General features: G+C 41.3%; 1 protein-coding gene across 1 annotated transcript; it reads right to left on the reverse strand.

Moving 5' to 3' along the window:
• Positions 1-3,910: 3,910 nt before the first annotated feature.
• Positions 3,911-16,456, reverse strand: LOC137626223 (uncharacterized). Its single transcript, XM_068357296.1, has 5 exons — positions 16,051-16,456; positions 15,660-15,941; positions 14,979-15,515; positions 14,035-14,892; positions 3,911-4,143 (listed from the first exon to the last, which is right to left on the reverse strand). The coding sequence occupies exons 1-5, from the start codon at positions 16,454-16,456 to the stop codon at positions 3,911-3,913; spliced, it is 2,316 nt and encodes a 771-aa protein (XP_068213397.1).
• Positions 16,457-17,500: the final 1,044 nt, after the last annotated feature.

Below are 17,500 nucleotides of genomic sequence, written 5' to 3' on the forward strand. Positions count from 1 at the left end.
CCCCTAATGGGTCGAAATGAATAAATATCAACACAATATCGTGCTCGAATAGATATAAATTTCTACCTCATACTTGGGATCAAACCCTAGCCCCTTTTAAAAATAGGCCAGGTCGCTTCCAAACATGCCACCAGAGGATCTAAAAGAAGTCAGAGCCTAACTGCTAATCTGCTATTCAGGATTTACCAGGCGAGACATCAGTCTTTCGCCAGCGAGTTTGCCCCGACTTCCCAGCCCACCAGGTGACACGATTGACAGTCATTCATTCAAATTACCCCTAATGGGTCAATATGGATAAATATCAACACAATATCATGCTCAAATATAAATAAATTTCTACCTCATACTTGGGATCGAGCCCTAGCCCCTTCTATTGAAAGTCATGTCGCTTCCAATCATGCCACCAGAGGCTCTAAAAGAAGTCTGAACCTAACTGCTGATCTGCAGTTCAGGATTTACACACACACACACACAGAGACACACACACACATACACACACACACACACACACACATATATATATATATATATATATATATATATATATATATATATATATATATATATATTATATATATATATATATATATATATATATATATATATATATATATATATGTGTGTGTGTGTGTGTGTTAGGTTGTTTGTCTTTAAAACAATCTAGTTTAATTTTTTTTAACTCCCCTCTTTTACAAAAGGCGGGAGACTTGTTTACTTTTGTCACGTTGTGAGGGACAAGTGTCAGTCAGGTTTGGGAAGCCAGATTGACAGGTCCTCGTGACGTACTCAAGAACGAGTAGCATCAACAGTTTTTGAGGTATCACTGTTACGACCCCTGGGAGACGTAACTAAAGTTCTTTCAATGATTGTTGTCAGTAAAAATGTAACTCAGGGTTAAAGGTCAGCAGAAACGAAACACTAAATAAACTTTACAATATTTAATACTTAAATCTAACAAATATAAAAGTCAACCTTGTCTGACATTGCAAATACCACAAACAGACAATCAAAAATAACCAATACACATAAACCTGAATCACTCTGGATTCCCTATAATTAATGAGCTAAGGCTCAAACAAAGATATAGTAAAAATAAACAATTAACCTAATAGAATCCTTAAATTTTAGCTGGCTAGACCAGACATTAACCTTAAATTAATTAATAGACTAAAAGAAGTCTTAGCTACTAAGCACTTGAAAATAATTATATTAAATTTCCCTATTATAAAAACACAGCAAACCTGCCATTAACTATTTTCACAGGGATAACCGTACCTATGGTTACCACGACAAAAGAAATATGAAACAAGATATACACATGAATACACTAACCTAAATACAAAAATAAATACAAGGCTCCTCACTTCTTAGTAAGAATAAATGAGGGGAGAGGCACAACTTAAGACGTCATCATCTCTTCCTTCCAATAAGTAGGGCAGGCACAGTATGCCAGGTCCAATAATCCGCTAAAAAGCTAACAGAGATAATCGGCCTTACCTGGCAACGGCCTCCCTACGGGCCACCTCACGAGCTAGCAAGCTCCCAACACCACTGCATCTGCAATAGGTAGCTGGGACCAGGTAGCCAGAGACTCGACCAACTCCCTGGGATCTCCCTCACGTCAGGAAACGGCGGGGCAGACTCCAGTCGCAAGTGACAGTAGCACCTGCCAGACTCTGGAATACACTGTCCAAAAGCAAGGCAACACTCGAGTCGTAGGTGACAAGAGCACCTGCAGACGATAAACCAAGACGAGAATCAGTCAACCACTTTCCAGAGCCGTGGTCCAAATTTAATAGATAAGCAGTCGTCAGGAAAATTTTCAATGGTCAATGCAGCTTAATGTTTGTGGATGGGAGAGTGCTCAAGCCCGAACTGTCTTCTGTCCGAGCACACAGCTCCAACATCAACACTCTTTCGTCATCACTCGAGGAAACAAAATACAATTATTAACACTATAGTTCAAAACAAGGTAATTAAGCGGGGAGTAGGCGAAAAACAATCAACAACACACCACTTTAAAACTACTTTAAGCTATAGTGGAAACCACTTAAAACTAGAACAAGGTTGACTTAAACAAATGAGAAATTTACTTTAATAGAAAATTTACTTTACTCTAATACCTTCCTCCCCAAAATAAAAAAAAATATTTTTTTTTCTTAAATTACCAAAAAATACACAACCTAAAAAACAGGTACAAAAACAATAATACAGAGGTCATTAACATGAAAAGTTAAACTAGGATTAAACAACCCAGACAACAAACAAGATATATCACTTAATCTTAACCAACACCAACAAGTACACGAGATATCTCTATCAAAATTTCAACAACCAATATCAAATTAGGACAGTACCTACAAAAAATCCCGCTAACCAAGGCAGGATATTTACCTAAACACACCTCAATTTAAAATATACTAGAAGGGGTGTTTACCCTAACTCACTGGAGATACAAGCAGGGCAGCGTACGAGGGAGGCAAGGCTGGCCTATCCACTCCGTGAGAGTGCGTCAGGAATTTTATTTTCAGAACCCTTAATATGCTTAATTACTAATTTAAATTCCTGCAGTAACAAATCCCAACGCAAAATCCTCTGGTTGGCCCCTTTCATCCGCTCTATAAGCACCAGAGGATTATGATCAGTCCAAATCTCTACAGGAAAAGAAAAATTAGTAACATAAGGCCTAAAATGTAATAGGGTACGGACCAGGGCTAAAGCCTCCTTTTCAATGGTTGAATACCGTTTTTCAGCCGACAATAATTTTCGGCTAAAATAAGATATGGGGTGTACCTCCCCTTCATTATCCCTTTGAAAAAGGACACCACCTAATCCTACATCAATGGCATCTACCGCTATTACAAATGGTTTCTGAAAATCTGGGGAAGTCAAAATACGTTTAGACAATAAAATTGATTTAAGCTTATTAAAAGCTTCCTCACACTGATCAGTCCAATAATATTTTCTTCCCTTCTCTAATAAATTAGTCAGAGGTTGAGCAAGGTATGAAAAATTCCGCACAAAGCGGCGATAATACCCTGTCATTCCCAGAACTCTTCTCACCTCTCTAACATTACATGGCCTTTTCAAATTAATAATAGCCTCGAGGTTAGCTTGCTTTGGGGCTACTTCACCTAACCCAACCTCGTGACCCAAATAACAAACCTTGGCCTGTCCAAATTCATACTTGGCTAAATTAATAACCAACCCAGCCGACCTAAGTGCCTCAAACACCTTACGCAACCGCACCATATGCATACTCCAGTCATTACTGTATACTACCAAATCATCAATGTAAATTTCGGTTCCCTTCAAACCACAAATGACCCTATTCATAAGCCGCTGAAAAGTACACGCGGCATTCTTCATCCCAAAGGGCATAACCTTAAATTTATATAGCCCAAAAGGAGTTACAAATGCCGAAATTTCGGGGGCTCGATCAGATAACGGACCCTGCCAATAACCCTTCAATAAATCTAGTTTGGTAATAAATTTGGCAGAACCTATCTGGTCGAGACAGTCGTCAATACGCGGCAAGGGGAAGGAGTCATTTTTGGTGTGGGCATTAACCTTACGATAGTCCACCCACATGCGGAACTTCCCGTCGGCTTTGCCCACAAGAACAACAGGGGAACTCCAAGGACTAACAGAGGGCTGAATGAGGTCATGTTCTAACATATATCTAATTTCCTTCTTAACCAAATCCCTCTTTACCGGATTTAACCGGTAAGGACTTTGTTTAACAGGGGAAGCACTATATACATTTACGCCATGACAAAGAAAACTAGTTCTACCAGGAGAGTCTCTGAATAAATCTGAAAAAGAATATATTAAATTGGACATATCCTTTCTTTGAAGAGGATCTACATGCTTCAAACTTTCCTCTACCATTCCTAAATTCTGTACATTACTAAACAGTGCATCGGATGGAAACCTGGTTCAATAAATCCTCCGAATCCTTCGGAGGCATTTCTACAGCTACAGCTACTGGCTCGGGTACAACTTTTGAGGGAACATCGTTCTTACCATGATAGGTTTTCAACCTGTTTATGTGGAAAATCCTACACTTTCTGCTTGAACCGGGAGCTTCAATCTCGTAGTTCACCTCAGACAACTTTGTGACGGCCGAGAGACGGTTGTGAACTCAAAGGCAGGATTCAATCAACTGAGCTGTTTATGAAGGAACACTCTCCTTTATATACAAAACCTCAAGGCAACAGGACATAACCTGTTCGTGAGAGAGACAATGTTACAGAGCAAAACGGAGACATGATCATTCAGGTTCTTTTTAGTGCGAGGGAAGAGCACAGATACAAGCATAATATATACAAAATAATTATGTACAATTGTGTGACACATGGTTGGTACATGGCTCCCCCCCTGAAAATGACATACTGTACATGTTAAATAGGGCGCCCTGATCTAGAGAGGCAAACTGTAGGCGGGTCATCTGGCAGAAGATAAGCAGGTTTTAGACGGTCAATGGAGACCCAGTCTTCTTTGTCCCGAATGTTTAGGAGGAATGTTTTCGGACTGCGTCGGATCACAAGGAAAGGGCCCGTGTAAGGGGGCGTTAGTGGTGGCTTGCTGGTGTCGTTGCGCAGGAAGACGTGCGTTGCAGAGTGCAAGTCCGTTGGTATGTGAGTCTTTGCTGGGGGCTTGTAAGTCTGGCGGCACGGAGTAAATTTTCCCACGACGTGACGTATGAGCTGGAGATCGTCGGAGGAGGTTGTAGAAGGAAAAAATTCGGTAGGGACGACCAACGGGTCGCCATACACCATTTCAGCTGCCGAGACGTCGAGGGCGTCTTTAGGAGTGGTCCTTAGTCCCAGGAGGACCCAGGGAAGCTGAGTAAACCAGTTGCAATCCTTGCAGCGGGACATCAAAGCTGCTTTGAGGGTGCGATGAAAACGTTCAACCATTCCATTGGCAGCGGGGTTGTAGGCCGTTGTCTGATGTAGGGTGATGCCCAGGAGATTCGCTAATGACGTCAACAATTGAGAGGTGAAAGTGGTTCCCCTGTCAGAAGTAATATGCTCAGGGATACCGAATCTTGAAATCCATCCAGAGAGTAAGGCAGATGTACATGAGGCGGACGTTGCAGTTTCCATGGGAATGGCTTCAGGCCAACGAGTGGAGCGGTCGATGACGGTAAACAGGTAACGATGTCCTTGTGATTTGGGTAGGGGGCCTACAACGTCGACGTGAATATGTGCGAAACGACGCTGAGGTTGAGGAAAGATCCCCACTCCTGAATCCGTGTGTCGATGTACTTTGGAAGTTTGGCAAGAAGTACAGGCGCGGACCCAATTCTTAGCATCCTTAGAAATGCCGTGCCAAATGAACTTTGCCTTCAGCAGCTGTGCAGTAGAACGGCAAGAGGGATGTGAAAGGCTGTGAATGAAATCAAACACCTGTCGGCGCATGGGAGCAGGAATCCAAGGTCGCGGTCTACCAGTACTGACGTCACAGAGGAGGGTGGTGTTGGAGTCTTCGAGGGGAAAGTCTTCCCAACGTAGGGACGTGCAGGATGTCCTAAAAGCTTGATACTCTGGATCCTGTCGTTGGGTTTCAGCCAGGGCGTTGTAATCCAATCCCAGTTGAACGGCAGCCAACGTGTTTCTTGACAGGGAATCGGCAACGGGATTCATTTTCCCAGGGACGTATTGGAGGGTGCAATTGTAATCAGCCACAGCGGAGAGATGTTGGCGTTGACGGGCGGACCAGGCGTTAGACTGTCGAGTGAAGGCGTGCACCAGAGGCATGTGGTCTGTGCGAATGACGAAGGGCGTACCTTCTAAGAAATGGTGAAAGTGACGGACAGCCAAGTGCACCGCCAGGAATTCTCGATCGAAGGTAGAATAACCCGATTCTGCCTTGGACAGTTTTCTGCTGAAGAAGGCCAATGGGCGGGGCGAGCCTTTGACCACCTGCTCGAGTACTGCACCAATAGCGACGTCGCTGGCATCGGTGGAGAGAAGGAGAGGGGCGTGTGGGATAGGAAAAGTGAGATCCTTAGCAGTTGATAGGGCCTTCTTTGCATTGCAGAAGGCTGCTTCTTGAAGGGGACCTCACTTCAGGTCCTTTGGCTTGCCCTTGAGGGAGGCGTAGAAGGGAGCAAGAGTGGCGGCAATGGCTGGCAGAAAACGGTGATAATAGTTGAGCATGCCCAAGAATTCCTGCAGAGCTTTGACGGTCGAGGGCGCAGGGAAGTCCTGAACGGCTGCTACCTTCTCAGGGAGGGGATGGACTCCTTTAAGAGTGATGCGGTGCCCTAAGAACGACACTTCGGTGGCGCCAAAGGTACACTTGTTGTACCGGACTACAAGGCCGTTTTGTTGCAGGTGGTCGAGCACGATGCGCAGGTGACGGAGGTGTTCCTCTTTTGAGGAGGAGAACACAAGTATGTCGTCCACATAACATACACAGAAAGGGAGGTCCCCTAAGATGACATCCATGAGAGGTTGAAACGTTGCCCCAGCATTACGAAGGCCAAAACAGGAGTAATTGAAGGTGTATGTACCAAATGGAGTGGTGATGGCGGTTTTGGGGATGTCTTCTGGGTTCATAGGCACCTGATAATACCCCTTCAGGAGGTCGAGCGTAGAGAAAACCTTCGCTTTGTGCAGGTAGGAGGTCACGTCGGCAATGTTTGGGAGGGGGTAGTGATCCGGTTCTGTTTGCATGTTCAGGCGCCTGTAATCCCCGCATGGACAGAGGGAGCCGTCTTTCTTCAGAACGATGTGTAAGGGTGATGATCATGGGCTGGAGGCCTTTTGGCAAAGGCCCATTTCCTCCATTTCGGCGAACGTCTGTTTGGCGGCTGCCAATCGTTCCGGTGCCAGACGTCTGAATTTTGCGAAGACTGGGGGTCCCGTCATCTTGATATGGTGATAAATACCGTGCTTGGCAGGAACCGTGGGCGTTTGGCGAAGTTCTGGGCGGAAAACTTCCGGGTACGACGTGAGGAGGTGGGCGTAGACATCCGTGGGTGCGCTGATGTGGAGAGCGAGGTTAGAGGGGGCAGGTTGAAGAGGTGTCAACAAGTACGAGTCTGCATTGACCAATCGTCGGTGGGTGACATCTACCAGAAGGTGGAAATGAGAGAGGAAATCCGCACCGAGGATTGGCATTGTGACGTCAGCAACGAGAAACTTCCAATTGAATTTACTGTTTCCGAACGATAATGTGAGGTTCTCGTAACCGTAGGTGGGTATCGCAGATCCGTTGGCAGCTACCAAGCGGACGTCGGCAGATGTAGACAGACTACCTCGTGCCTTGAAGAGTTTCCTTGGCAAAAGAGAACGACAAGCACCCGTGTCTACCAAAAATCGCACGCCCGTTCCTGCATCCTGTAAAAAGAAGAGATTAGAAATACGGGAGGCCACCGCCACAAGCGATGGCCTACTTACACGTTTTTTGGCCACTGACAATCCTTGGCACATTTCTTCGCGGTTGCCCCGAATCTGAAGTGGTAGTATTAAAACTGTGGCGGATGGGAGGTAGTAAGTGGCTGTAGAAGTCGTTCGTTGGGGCGAAAGCGATTGGTGGGTGGTGGATGGCTTTGTCGACGCTTCGGCACGTCACGGGGTAGGCGTGTATGTCCTACGGCATTCATATCAGCTTCGGTTGACGTTGAATAGGTATCCTCGTAGTCAGGGGTGGAGGTGTTGATGGAGGTCATGAAATGGTTGTCCATAAGGGTGTCGGCTTTGGTCATTAAGTCCTTTATGGGTAAACTATCGACATCGGGTATGGCAGCGCGTACAGGTTCGGGTAAACGGCGTATCCAAAGGGCACGAAGTAGGTTCACCTCACGAGGAGAGCCGTCTGCGGCAGGTTGAAGGCGAGCGATACTGGTCATTTCCCTGAGGGCAAGCGAAGCCCTTTGGTCCCCCAACGGTTGTTGCGAGAGCTGAAAAAGCTTTGCTATATGGGCGGCTGGCGACGGCGAGTACTGCTGCAGAAGGTATGTTTTGAGGGCGTCATACGCTATTGGGGTGTCTCCTTGTTCACAAAGCCAGTCGGATATTTCTGGGAAGGTGTCCTCGGGTATCGCCGCAAGAACATAATCCGGTTTGGTGGTTGAGCGAGTCACGCCCCTGATACGAAACTGGACTTCTGCGCGCTGAAACCAAGCAAACGCCTCTCCGCTGGCAAACGATGAAAGTTTGAATGGAGCGGCCGCAGCACCAACTGTCGTAGAGTCTGCCATAGTACCAACGATGGAGGGGCGAGGGGGTGGGGGTAGAAGGCGGTGGGAGCTGTTATGTATTATTGTAACAATGTACTATATTATTTCAAGTGTTTCAGGTATTGCACAACATTGCATCATATTGCATGAATAAGACATGTTATGCTTTGATCATAAGAGTAATTATTTGTTTTGGTATTAGGATTCAAACATTTGTTGGTTACCTCAGATAAGATGTGATTCTTTATGATTTGTACTGGAGTAGGATTTAAGTCTTTTCAGAGCGATGCTCTTTTGTTTAGCAATGTTTTGGTTTTTGAGATTTGAGTAAGACGCTCCATATACACTTGAGAGTCAGCTGTCACAAAGTGAAGTTCATAATGAAGTCTTTTATACATTAAAGACGTATTTTATAATACCAACGTATTATTATCCATCAAGCACATATCAACGAAGATGGGATCAGCTGAGAACTAATTACTAACACATTTATCATCTCTGTTCCAGGTAATTATTATGGTTAATAGAACTTCCTACCTAAACATACATACATTATATTTTGGCGACGAGGATGGGATCAGCTGAGAAATAATTACTAACACATTTATCATCTCTGTTCCAGGTAATTATTATGGTTAATAGAACTTCCTACCTAAACATACATACATTATATTTTGGCGACGTGTGAGGACGACGGACAAGCAGGGAGAAGCAAGCAGGGAGAAGCATTGGAGCCTATGTACAAAGACGGCCAGCACAAGAGAAGTTCCGTTTTTACAGTAGGAAACAAGAGTAAAATCGCCCAATGAAGATTTTACCAGCAGCAGAATAGGAATTTCATCAAATACACAAAAGGGTGAAATTTAAGTTGGGTAGGTAGGAAGTATACTTGTGACTGCAGAAAAGTAGCTTAACCTACCACAGTTATTAAGGTAAGCAAACAAAATGCCTTTTAACATCGAGCACCCAGAAGCTTTTAGCGTCACTGCTGAGCCTAATTCTGTTGCAACACGATGGCAACAGTGGTGTGAGGAATTTAAGATTTATTTAGAAGCATTAGGGAACATGAAGGATGCACAAAAGAAGGCATTATTACTTCATACAGCAGGTAGGGAAGTTCGGGAAGTGTTTAAGACTTTGCAGCCTACAGATGACACAAGTGAAGCTGCAATTAAGGCTCTTACCACATATTTTGCTCCTCAAGTCAATAAATTTTTTGAAAGATACCAGTTTTCAGCGCAAGCTTATCAGAAAGTTTAGATGCATTTGTGACTAGACTAAAGAATTTAGCTGTTTCATGTGAATTTCTAGAGTTAGAGAATGTTATCATAGATCAAGTAATTGCACATTGCACATCAGAAGAGCTAAGAAAGAAATTATTGCAAGATAAAGATTTAACATCAGAAAAGGTATTGATAACAGGCAGAGCTTTAGAAACATCAAATAGGCAAAGTCACATAATAGGTAGTTCTACAAGCAATAGAATGGAAAATTCTAAAATTAATACAGTAGGTTCTAAGTGGAAAACCAATAAGAATCAGAGAAGGAATATGACAAAGCCTAGTCATAGAAAAGTGCCTAACACTAATGTTCATAAATATCAGAATCAGGCTTATACACAGAAACAACAGGAAAAACCCAAGTGTTTTAGGTGTGGTAAAACTGATCATCTTGCATACGAAGCAAAGAAATGCCCTGCTACTGGACAGACATGCCAGAATTGCAGAATGCTGGGTCATTTTGCAACTGCTTGTAGATTTCCTAAACAGTACGCAAAGAAAATAAATGCTACAGTTGATACTATGGGTCAAGAGAATAATGAGGAAAATGTTCATGATAATCAGGTTAGTTCAGAAACTGATTTTGCGTTTCACATAAATTCAGTCAATAAAGGTGCAAAGAAACATATCATGGTAGAAGTAATCATAAATGGTCAACCAATTTTGATGCAAGTTGACACAGCAGCCGATGTATCAATTATGTCTGAGAAAATGGCTAAAGGCATTCCTAATTTGTTGTTAGAAGGTACAAATAGAGTTTTGAAAAGTTATAATGGTTTTGATATTCAGGTAATAGGTGCTTTGAACGTAGAAGTACAGTACAAAGAACAGAAATTAGAGAGAATGCCATTAACAGTAGTAAAAGGTAATGGACAAACTTTGCTAGGTTTAGATTGGCTACAGTATTTAAAGTTAGATTGGCCTAGTATTTTGAAGGTTGCAGGTAGACAAGATGAAAACAAAAATGAAATGTCTATGGGTGATATCATATCAGAGTTTCAAGACGTATTTGAAGATAAAATAGGTACAGTAAAGAACGCAAAGGCAATTTTAGTTTTGAAACCTGACAGTTCTCCTAGATTTTTTGCTCCGAGACCAGTACCGTATGCATTGAAAAGTGCATTTGAAACAGAAATCAAGAGATTAGAAAGTGAAGGTTCTTGGGAAAAGGTCACATATTCAGATTGGGCTACACCATTAGTTCCTATAGTGAAGGAAAGTGGACAGGTTAGGTTATGTGGAGATTACAAAGTAACGTTAAATCCACAACTGCAAGTAGCTCAACATCCCTTACCAAATCCGAAAGACATGTTTGCAACTATGTCAGGATGCAGTGTTTTTTCTAAATTAGATTTAAGACAATCATTTCAACAGCTTCCCATGGATGAAACTTCACAAGAATTATGTACAGTAAATACATCCTTAGGTTTGTTTAGGCCAAAGAGATTACCTTATGGAGTTGCAAGTAGTCCAGCTATATGGCAACAAACTATGGATAAGATTTTTTCAGGAATGCAAGGAGTATTCATTTTTATAGATGATATTTTAATTGCAGGTAAAGACACAAGAGAACATAGAGAAAGATTGCGAACAGTTCTGAAGAAGTTGAAGGAACATAATATTAGAGTAAATAAGAACAAATGTATTTTAGAAGTTGATTCAGTGGAATACTTAGGTTTTGTAATAAATGGCAAGGGTATTCACAAAACTAAAGAGAAGATTAAAGCTGTACAATCAACAAAAGTGCCAGAAAATGTTAAGGAATTACAATCATTTCTAGGTTTAGTAACATTTTATGGGAATTTCATTCAGAATTTGTCTACAATTGCACATCCATTGTATAATCTGTTGAATAAGGGTGTAGAATGGAAGTGGACAAAAGAGTGTCAGGAATCTTTTGAAAGAATCAAGCAGGAAATAACATCACCTACATTTTTAGTACATTATCGAATGGATTTACCAGTTAAATTAGTTTGTGATGCATCAAACATAGGTCTAGGTGCAGTATTATCTCATGTAATGCCAGATGGAACAGAAAAACCAATTGCATTCACTTCTAGAGTATTGAACAAGGCAGAAAGGAATTACTCTCAAATAGAAAAGGAAGGTTTAGCATTAGTTTATGGAGTTAAAAAATTCCATATGTATCTTTATGGTAGGAAAAAGTTCACACTTGTTACAGATCATAAACCTTTATTAGCAATATTGGGTCCAAAAGCAAGTTTACCTACGTTGGTAGCTGCAAGACTACAACGTTGGGCAGTTACGTTAGCAGCGTACCACTATGATATAGAATACCGTCCAACATCAAATATGGGTAATGCAGATGCTTTATCCAGATTACCCGTAGACAAAGCTCCAGAAGAGTATGATGACAGTGTTTTATTAATTTCAGTATGTAATGTACCAATAACTGCAAAAGATGTAGCACACAGTACCAAGCAAGACCCAGTACTTAGTAAGGTTTTGGAGAGTTTAATGACAGGTAGGGACTTATGTGGAAAAGAGGAAAATTGTAAACCGTATAAGGATATATGGTATGAACTGAGTGTGACACAAGGAATAGTGATAAGAGGTTCCAGGGTAGTTATTCCTAATTCACTGAGAAATAAGGTTTTGTCTGAAATACATGCTGATCACCAAGGTATTGTAAGATCAAAGTCAATTGCGAGAACTTTTGTATGGTGGCCAGGTGTAGATAAAGATGTGGAATGTTATATAAGGAATTGTATGAATTGTGTTATGCAACAAAACAATCCTCAATTTGCTAGAATGCACCCGTGGGAGTTACCCAGGTATCCATGGCAAAGAGTGCATATAGATTTTGCAGGTCCTTTTTTGAATTATTTGTTTTTGATAGTAGTAGATGCTTACAGTAAGTGGCCAGAAATTATCCCAATAAAGACGACAACGTCTTACGCCACAATAAAAGAGTTAATGCAAATATTTTCAACGTATGGTATTCCAGAAAGAATTGTTACAGATAATGGTCCACAATTTACCTCACAAGAATTTAAAGAATTTTGTAATGTCAATGGTATTAAGCATACATTTTCAGCTACATATCATCCATCCACTAATGGAGAGGCTGAAAGATTTGTTCAAACGTTTAAACACAATATGAAGTGTAGAAAAGCAAACTCAAGTAATATATTTTTGCATGTGTCAAAATTTTTATTGTCTTATAGAACAACGCCGCACAGCACAACAGGCGTGGCACCCTCAAATTTGTTGATGGGAAGGAGGATAAGGTGTAAGTTAGATTTGTTGTATCCAAGTTTGCAAAGTGATTTAGAAATTAAAGGGTATAAACAAGTAGCAAAGCTTCCTAATGTAAGACATTTTTTACCTTTGTCTGATGTCATGGTAAGATCGTACAACACTCCAGAGAAGTGGGTACCAGGAGAGATTGTAAGAGAGATAGGAAATTTACATTATGATGTTCGTGTTTGTGATAATGTTGTAAAACGTCATGTTGATCAATTACAGCCGTTAAACAGAAAGACAGTAGAGCATGTGAATGTTAGAGATGAGAAACTTAAAGAAGTAGTTAGATCAAATGAGTCAAGTATTAACCAAGATGGTCCAACATCCAATGTAGATTCAGAACTAATTCATGTACCAGTACAAGATGAGGTTAAAGTGCTTCCTAATAGGATTAACAGAGGAAAGCCCCCTGAGAGATTAGATTTATGAATGTTTTTACAATGTCAAGTTAAGGGGGAGGAGACTGTTATGTATTATTGTAACAATGTACTATATTATTTCAAGTGTTTCAGGTATTGCACAACATTGCATCATATTGCATGAATAAGACATGTTATGCTTTGATCATAAGAGTAATGATTTGTTTTGGTATTAGGATTCAAACATTTGTTGGTTACCTCAGATAAGATGTGATTCTTTATGATTTGTACTGGAGTAGGATTTAAGTCTTTTCAGAGCGATGCTCTTTTGTTTAGCAATGTTTTGGTTTGTGAGATTTGTGTAAGACGCTCCATATACACTTGAGAGTCAGCTGTCACAAAGTGAAGTTCATAATGTAGTCTTTTATACATTAAAGACGTATTTTATAATACCAACGTATTATTATCCATCAAGCACATATCAACGAAGATGGGATCAGCTGAGAAATAATTACTAACACATTTATCATCTCTGTTCCAGGTAATTATTATGGTTAATAGAACTTCCTACCTAAACATACATACATTATAGGAGCGAGTCGACTTCCGGGGTCACCAATGTGACGGCCAAGAGATGGTTGTGAACTCAAAGGCAGGATTCAATCAACTGAGCTGTTTATTAAGAAACACTCTTCTTTATATACAAAACCTCAAGGCAACAGGACATAACATGTTACATAGACAGACAATGTTACAGAGCAAAACGGAGACATGATCATTCATGTTCTTTTTATTGCGAGGGAAGAGCGCAGATACAAGCATAATATATACAAAATAATTATGTATAATTGCGTGACACACGGTTGGTACAACTTCCTCAAAACTTTCCATGGACCCTTATATCTAGGTTCAAGAAAATGGTCAGGGTCCATACTCAAAACCAACACCATTTCCCCCGGTTCAAACGAACAGGCTATAGAATTTCTGTCATAAACAGCCTTCATTCTATTTTGCGCAGTACCTAAATTATCCCTCGCAAACTTCCAGGCGCTAACCATGCGTTTCCTTATATCATCCACAAATTCTCCTACCTTTATTTCCCACCTTTGATCGGCACCAAATGCTTCACAAAAAATGTCCAAAGGACCACGGACTTTGTGACCAAAAATTAGGTCGAAGGGGGCTACACCGGTGGAGGCATTGGGATGATTCCTAATTGCAAACATTACTAGCGAAAGTTCCTTGTCCCACTCACTGCCATGGGCATAGCAATTTTTCTTCAATATAGACTTGAACGTTTGGTGGAACCTCTCCACCACCCCCTGACTCTCTGAATGGTATGGAACACTGTTAATGTGCCGAATGGCCAGTTCAGCACATTTACCCCTAAACATTTTACTTGTGAAATTAGTTCCACAATCGGTCTGTATAACCCGTGGTAGACCGTATCGGGAAAAAAATTCAATTTGTTTTTCAAAAACTACTTCAGAGGTTATTTTCCTTAGTAGACAAGCTTCGGGAAATCTAGAGGCTCTATCCATAATCGTTAAAATATACTCAAAACCCGTTTTTGTCTTAGGTAAAGGACCTACCACATCTACTACCAATTCCGAAAAAGGCTCTCCTATAGCAGGAATAGGATTTAAGGGGGCCTCCGGAATAATCTGGTTGGGTTTTCCTATTACCTGACAAACTTCACATTCTTTCACAAAACGTTTTACTGATAATTTCATCCCAGGCCACCAACAATACTGGGCCAATTTATCTAAAAATTTCCATACCCCAAAATGACCTGAAAAAAATTATCGTGAGCGAGACTAACTACTGATTCCTGAAACTGAGAAGGGACTACCATTTGTGCAATCCGAGAAGTCTTACTTGGATCATCAGACACAGGTCTACTAAATCTATACAATATATTATTGATCAACCCACACCGAGGCCTAGTCAGGTCATTAATATCCCCTAACTCAAAATTAAATTCAGCTTTCTGGGCCTTAATGAAAACTGAACGGTCCCAGTCGGGTTTCAAATCATTAATAACAATAGGATTATTCATTTCATCTACTGACCCGGGTCTTTCTACATCTACCTCTAAACTACTCAGTAACAAATCATCGTCATTATCTAATTCAGCACCTTGGGCCGAGGCACGGGTCGTTACAGAAACAGGATAAGCCTCGACAGACAAAATGGGAAATAATTCACGACCTTCCCTGTTAAGCATGTCATTTCCCAAAATGCCGTCAATACCATGGATAGGGAGAATATCCACAACGGCCAACTCGGTAACCCCATCATATCCTGGAAAAGATAACCTAACCTCCACCAATGGGGCAGAGACAACAGTGTTCGGGAACCCTCCCAGAACAACATAATTACCTGAATACACTTTCAAACCAGGTAAAGAGGTACCTAACACCAGAGACCGAGCTGAGCCAGTGTCTCTTAAAAACTTCACATTGAGGTGGCCTGATTCAAGGATTACCTTACCCGGCCATATATATTTGTCAAAATTCAGTCATGCATTCTTAGGACTGGTGGAGGGATTATTACTACTGTGTACGCTACTGCTAACTATGGGCGGTTTTTCACCCTTATCACAAACATTAGAACTGGTGGAAATCAATGATACGGGAATCTGCCCATTTCTTTCCAGGTACCTCCTACGGGCATGGCACTGGTTTTGGAAGTGTCCTGGTTTGTTACACCAGAAGCAAGTTCTTTGACGTCCAGAACCCGGGTTATTGTACATATTAGGGGTATTGGACATGGGCATACCCATATTACCAAAACCACTTTGAGGAGGAGGCCCTCCAGATATGCCCCCTTTATTACCACCTGAAAAAGAATTGGCATTATTTTTAGACAGGCGAGGAAGGTTCTACTCTATTTACATTATTAGATATCCGAGAAGATGGATCAGTTCTACTCGGATAACTGAAGCTACTGGCCCCCGAACGATGAGTCAACACATATTCATCGGCCAATTGGGCGGCGTTACTCACGTTTACTACCTTAACCTCCTCGAGATGAACTCGTAACTCCTTGCTACATGCCTTCTTGAACTCTTCAAGAGGCAACATTTCTCTCAACGACGCAAACGACACTACCTGATAACTCTTTATCCAGTCGTCGAACTGGTTCTCCTTAACCCGTGCAAATTCTACAAATGACTGGGAAGGGTGTTTGTTATTATTTCTGAATTTTAAACGGTAGGCCTCGGGTATCAAATCATATGCCTTAAGGACCAGTGCTTTGACTTTCTGGTAGTCCCTAGCAATTCCTTCCTCCAAGGCATTATACACCCGAATTGCCTTGCCCACCAACATGCATTGGATCAATACAGTCCACATTTCCGAGGGCCAAGACAATTGGGTAGCAACTCACTCAAATGCCTTGAAGAACTCAGGGACGCTCTTTTCGTCGAACACTGGTACCAACTTCAAGGCGGTACCCAAATTAAACCTGTCATTATAATTACCATTGGGGGAACTGATCATATTGGTCCCCTGCAACCTAACCATCTGTAAATAATATTAGCCATCTCTAACTCCTGACACCTTGCCCTCTCGTTCTCCTCAAATTCTAATTTCTTTAACTCAATTTGTTTACTAATTAATTTAAATTCTACTTCCTCCTTGGATTCTCCCAACACAGGAACCTACACTAGAGGTTCCTCAAGCCTAGGATAAATGGTTTTGGTGGAACCACTACCTTTATATATATCGGAGGGACCTTCAAAAATAATACCTGTGCGGGGAGGATCATCAAATAATGTTAGCCCCGCTTTCAGGCTCACAGGTTCATCCTCTGAATAGGCCTCAAAAATACTACCTTCTCCTTCACTATCATCTCTACTTCCTTCAATTAAATTTTCGGCCTCAGCTAAATCGTGAGAAATACTATCATGAATGGCCAAAAAGGACTTCTTTCTTAGAGCCCGCAGGCTTCAGCGGAATATCTAACCATTGCGCACATACTACTAAATGTTTTCTACTTAACACCGGCAAATGCTTAATACAGTCGACTGAACCTAAAAATTCGGCCGGGTCAAATACATAATCCTCCATAGTAATAAATATATCAGGGGAGAATGGTAATATAATATAATCACTACAAAAATATTAAAAAATAAACTAAGGGCCGTTCAACAAACCAAAACACTGAGCACACCTGAGAACAATCCTGTTACAGTCGCCAGTTTTGTTACGACCCCTGGGAGGCATAACTAAAGTTCTTTCAATGATTGTTGTCAGTAAAAATGTAACTGAGGGTTAAAGGTCAGCAGAAACAAAACACTAAATAAACTACTACATTTAATACTTAAATCTAAAAATATACAAGTCAACCTTGTCTGACATTGCAAATACCACAACCAGACAATCAAAAATAACCAA

Source organism: Palaemon carinicauda, chromosome 33, assembly GCF_036898095.1.
Source record: "Palaemon carinicauda isolate YSFRI2023 chromosome 33, ASM3689809v2, whole genome shotgun sequence".
Taxonomy (NCBI): Eukaryota; Metazoa; Arthropoda; class Malacostraca; order Decapoda; family Palaemonidae; genus Palaemon; species Palaemon carinicauda.

Bases quoted from the DNA above. Each gene is read 5' to 3' on its own strand.
- LOC137626223 (XM_068357296.1), bottom strand. From the start codon at position 16,456: ATGTGGACTGTATTGATCCAATGCATGTTGGTGGGCAAGGCAATTCGG. The intron at 15,942-16,050 runs GTAGCTTCAGTT...ATTCTTTTTCAG, and splicing joins GACTCATCGTTCGGGGGCCA to GTGGTAATAAAGGGGGCATA. The intron at 15,516-15,659 runs GTAGTAATAATC...CTCTGGTGTTAG, and splicing joins AGTTAGCAGTAGCGTACACA to GTACCTCTTTACCTGGTTTG.